Source organism: Chrysochloris asiatica, unplaced genomic scaffold (assembly GCF_000296735.1).
Source record: "Chrysochloris asiatica unplaced genomic scaffold, ChrAsi1.0 scaffold00066, whole genome shotgun sequence".
NCBI classification, from domain to species: Eukaryota; Metazoa; Chordata; class Mammalia; order Afrosoricida; family Chrysochloridae; genus Chrysochloris; species Chrysochloris asiatica.
In genome coordinates, this window is record NW_006408584.1 from 15,796,207 (window position 1) to 15,801,716 (window position 5,510).

The following is a 5,510-nucleotide window of genomic DNA, read 5'->3' on the forward strand; positions in this document are numbered from 1 at the left end:
GCTGCTCCGCGGGAGAAAGATGAGGCTTTCTACTCCCATAAAGATTTACACCCTCGGAAACCCTGTACAGGGTCGCTATGGGTCGGACCCGACTCAACGGCACTTAACAACAACAACAACATTTATATTGGGTTTTTACAATGACAAAAGGGAGGCACTATGGGTTTTTCAAACTTTAGTCAAGATAGAAAACAAAACAAAACAAATTTCACAAAGTTAAATGCAGGCTAGGTCGTTTTTAAAGAGCAATCTCAGATTATGTGCATATTTTTTCAGCCTTTCTTATTTTTCTTACACAGCACACATAACACAAACACATGCATGTACAGGTATCTCTTCTACGTAAAGGCAGGGAAGTTAAGATTAAAATACTAATGTATTGCTGTTCTTTTAATTTCAACAGCTTTGTTAAAAAATAAACTAGTATCATAGTGAGAGAAAGAGAAATAAACATTACTAAATTTGTTTCCTTGACCTGAATGTTTATTTGTTGAGGGACATAAACATTATGCTTGAGGTGTGTTTCAATATACATGTTTCAAATATTTTAAGTTTTAAAATCAGAAGCATTCTTAAATTAAAAAAAAAAAAATGTTCACAAGATGTCCTGCTCAGCATTATGGAAAAATTTCAAAAACAAGATATGCCTGGAAAAAAATAACTTTAAAGAATATATTAGCTATTCCTTGGACACTTTTTAAGAAATGTACTTATATATGAAGCCAATGCTTTATAAAAGCAGAAACTTCTATTTTAACTTGTATTGAGAACTAATATTTTTCTGGAATTTGACTACTGTGTACTTACACTTTTTTTTTTCATGTTAAATACCTGGTTGAATTTTTCAAACAACAGAGCATCAAAATAAACAATCTGACAATATGAAGGGAGTTTCAAAAGTTGGTGGAAATTTTTCATTATCTTTTTATTCTAATATCCACCAATGTTTTGAAGGCCCCTGGAATGACAATCTGAAAATATAAGAATAACACATTTCACTTCTACCATACCACAAACAACAAAGCCTAATTTTCACTGATTTGTAAACATTTCCCCAAAACATTGTTTCTTAGCAAAAAAGTTTGTTTAAGAGAAATGTATAGCACATGAATTCTAGTTGTCCAGCCACTAGTCACTGTTTTTTTTCTGTCCTCCAACAAGGAAGGTCTAAAAATAATTTTGATGGGAGGGGAGGGGGATGAGTGTTAAAAGTAATAGGAGAGCACTGACAAGCAAAACTGAATCGCATTAGAATTTTGACTTCCAGAATGACAAGCTTCTGTTAAATTATTCTTAGTTTTTAGTAAGTATCTCAGAAAAGTAGCTGAGAATGCCCAGAAACAGCTGATAACAGGAACAAAACATACAAGACCCTCCTTGTCAGAACAGCGTGTCATCAGTGGTGTGTATGTATGTATGTATAAATAAATAAATGGAATTTCCAGTATTCCCTTCATTTGTGTACTCTCTCCTTCCTTCAAGCTCAAGAGAGACTTAAGTTTTACCTCGCTGTGATAGGAAAGAAATCCCGTGGACAAACCGATCAACTCTGAACAGGGTTTGGAGAGGCACAGATTTGAGGTACACTGATTCATTGACCACCACTCCTTCCTCAACACTTCGTGCTTTTAACTTAACAAACAACTCTGTTGAATGTGTTCCTAAATCCTTTCTTCCGAGTCCACATTGAGTTTGGACAACTCAACCACACCCAGCAGAGTAGTCAGTCGCTTCCGAAGTCACCGTGTAGTCTCCGCTGGTGATGAGCGCCCAGGGGCGCTGCCCTCACGTGGTGGCGGACCACAGCACTTTCAGCTTGGGCAGGCGGCGAGAGGAAAGCACCGCCCAACTAGGGAGGAGAGACCCGCGGCAGAGGGGAGGGGAGAACCCCGGGTGCTGAGGGACCGAGAACAGAGGCCGGGCTTCAGGTAGTGCTAGTGCAACTGAAATTCCGGGTGTGTTCACGGGAAGGAAACACAAGTTTGAATGGGGTAGCAACTTGGAAGGATTTTTGTTTTGTTTTTAGGTTTGTTCTTAAATGGTCGATTGTATCTGATTAGCATCTATTGTGAGTTTCCTAGGTTGTTACAATCCTCTTCTAGTGGGGAAGCCACACCAGAAGTTTCTGAGCAGGAAAGGAAGCAAAGGTATCCTGAGGTACCAATGTCACCTCCACAGAGGTGTACCTTCAGAAAATACTGCCCATGGCGATTAGTTTTAAATTGCTGAATGCTCTTTCAGCTTGGGACGTAACTGCGTTGGAAAATAGAAACTGCTCATTGACGTCCCCACCCCCACCTCGAGTGGCGCCCAGGGCACGTGCCTTACCTGCCATACCCTTGATTGCCTCTGCATCTCCACCTACCTTTTGGGGAACATTGCCCAATCCTTCTCAGCCAAGCGCTAGGGCACAGCAATCAGGAACTAAGCTAGGGGAGAGGAGTCCCTCCAGATGCGTAAAGCCTGCTGAACGTTGGTATTCAAGCACAGGGCAGACAGCAGTGTCTTTTTTCGCTTTGTTGGGATAGGGGGAGGGGAATCAGAACTCAGGACATTTCTCCAAAACTGGTGGGACTAGAGTTTGGCGTTCAATACCTCTAGCACAGTACTCCAGTCTACTCGAACTGCGATGGCTGCCACTGGGATGGGGGCTGGGGGTGGTTTAAAAGGAAGGAGGGAGAACTGGAGAACAGAAGGAGGGGCGGCGGAAGGATTGGCGAGGAAGGGAAGGAAACAGGTGAGCTCCCACAGCCACCCATTGGAAATCCAGCGAGGCGCTCCCCGGCGCACCACCATCCCGACCTGGACAGGCACTTACCAGCTTTACACGGGTCCTTGTAATCGATTGTCTCTGCTTTATCCTCTTCTTTCACATCAAAAGTATAATCATAATCGAGACCAGAGCAGACGCACAGTTCACCGCAGAAAAGAATCCCCGAGGCCACTAGCCACCACAGCATCCTCGGGGAAAACGTTTCCAACCCCATCCTCCTCCCCGGGAGGAAAAGGAGGGGACCGGACTTAGAGGTGAGGTGTCCGCTGTCCTTGTTGATGTGCGGAGTGAGGGGAACTAACCCTCTTCTTCCACCAGAGGCTTCTCGACAAGACTAGGGTTTCCAGGTGTCCGGAGACATGCGGATGCCGTTGGGACAGAAGAGAGGGCAAAGACTGCCTGTTACCCCCAGTTACTGAGAGAAGTTGGCCAGGGGCCCGCGGGTGGGCGGAGGGCAGGTGAGGAGCTCGGCTCCCGGGGGCGGGGAGCGGCGGCGGGTAACTCCACTCTGGTGGCGAGGGCGCAAGCAGCTTGCGGGGGGATTCCTTCGGGCGGTCGAACTTCCCGCGGCCGAACTTCCCGCGGCCGCGGCTCGGGAAGCGGCGCCCGGCGTACTCAGCTACTGCCGGAGCTGGAGCTCCCGCGCCGCGCCCCCGCCGCTGCCTGGACCCGGCAGCCAAGCAATAGCCGCCGCCGCCGTCGCCGCCTGCGCCCGCTGCCGCTCTGGGAAGATGAATCCGGTCTGCACATCAGCACATCTGAACTGAAAGGGGAGACCGAGGAAGGGGGTGGGGGGCAGTCATTTCTGCGCCAGGAGGCCTTAAAAGGCTGCAAAAGAAAGCTGAGCAACTGACTGCAAGGAGAGCAAAAGTGTGAGGATTTGGGGATGCACTATTTGCCTTCCCCCCCGCCCCCCCCAGGCTGGCTTTTACCCTCTTCCTAACTTGGAAAAAAAAAATCTTCGCAGCATCTAACCCAATCACTAGCATCCTGCTTACTTATTCATACAATCAGGGTCAAGATCCGGGCTGCAACCTCTTCTCTGACTTCTTTTGATAATCTTATACAAACAAACAGACAAGGAGTGCGCGGACAATTCCATTTATAGTTTACTAAAGATAAAAATGAATATTTACATATCTGCGACCATGCACAGAAATTAACAGATGATACAGAAGTTGAGAGTGCCTAACAGGGGTGGGGCGAGGGATCGTGATAATTTAGCTGCAAATCTCGATTTCCCTGCTCCCCCCCCCCCCAAATAAACAGCGAGTGTTTGTTTCTTTCCTTTGCAGTTATTTAACCTTAGTGCAGCCCTGGAGAAGAGAAAAAGTGCCTGAGTCTCCGCGATTTAGGTAAGGAAATAGACTACTTTAAAAGTCCCCTGACCAACAAAGTTTTGCAAAGAACTAAGATCCTCAGAACTGCAATTAAAAAAAAAAAAAAATCTAAAATCAAGTTACAGATTGCAGCAGCAGGAAACGTTACTAAGATGGGCTGGCGCTTTGGCTCACGTGGGCGCAGGAAGGGAAGTTGGACGGAATACTCGGGAAGCAAATTTTCTGTGACAGTTCTGGCGCCCGTGCCCAGAGTTGCTCGGTATCATTCGACTTAAGTTGTTTCACTCCTTCGGAGGTGCGTGTCTAAAACCTGGCGGCAGGAGCAGCGAGGTAAACCACATGTCAATGAGCAGACTCAAGACAAACACCGGTTGTGAGAAATTGGGGAGGGTAGAAAAAAATAAAAGCAAAGGAAATCTCTGCAAAACCCCTGTTGTGAGCAATTCCGAAAGGTTTCCCCACATCTGCAAGTAGTTTCCAAAATAGGTGAGACTTTACTTCTCCTCCCCCAAGCTTTCAAGGGACTGGCTATTGGGAGCCTTCTCTTTTCCAAATAAATCTTTAACTGTCACTTAAGCAGAGACTTGTAAAAAAAAAAAAAAAAAAAAAAAATCTTCCATTACTTTTACATCTTTATTTGACGTTTAAGTGCTCCCCTTTTCCAAGTTACCATCAACACAAAGTAGTTTTGTGTAGAAGGAAGTATGAAGCAGAAAGGAAATTAGTGGAATAAACACACATACAAACCTTTTTCAGGTAGAACCAATTAATCTTTGGGTAGGGGATTTGACCAGATTTTAATATGTTTTTAAGAGTAAAGTGACAGACTAATCATAACAAAGTATCAACTATCTCCAGCTTCAACTAAAAAGATGTGAGGATTGGATAGAACTAAACACATTCCATATTCTTCACAAAACTGGGGCTTCCACACAAAACTAGACCACTGTACTGACAGAGCTTCCCTTTTGTAGATTTTACACTTTTAATTCCAGGGACATACTGGCAGACAGCAGAATTGAAAATAACATATTCAATAAACAGGTAAAGGCATTTGGTTTGGAAATCTCTTGCTGAGTCATTCTCAAATTATTTTACCCATCCAGGAAGAAAAAAAAAATCTTTGCATAATTAATAATGGTGGTGTTATAGTTCTGCTGCACAAGACCTTTTTAAAGTGTTGAAGAGCAAAGATGTCAGCTTGAGGACTAAGGTGCACCTGACCCAAGCCATGATATTTTCAATAACCTCATCTGCATGTGAAAGCTGGACAGTGAATAAGGAAGATCGTAGAAGAATTGATGCTTTTGAGTTATGGTGTTGGAGGACAACATTGAAAGTGGAATGCATGGGCTACCAAAAGAACCAACAGATTTGTGTTGGAAGAAGTGCAGCCA

General features: G+C 44.6%; 1 protein-coding gene across 1 annotated transcript in view; it reads right to left on the reverse strand.

The window, feature by feature from the left end:
- The window catches only part of TLL1 (tolloid-like 1), a 390,737-nt gene extending 387,087 nt beyond the window's left edge, over nt 1-3,650 (reverse strand). Inside the window, exon 1 of the mRNA XM_006864538.1 lies at nt 2,819-3,650. Within this exon, the coding sequence (XP_006864600.1) occupies nt 2,819-2,987 (169 nt within the window). The 5' untranslated portion in view covers nt 2,988-3,650. The remainder of the gene's footprint in view (nt 1-2,818) is intronic.
- Between the last annotated feature and the right edge of the window lie 1,860 nt (nt 3,651-5,510).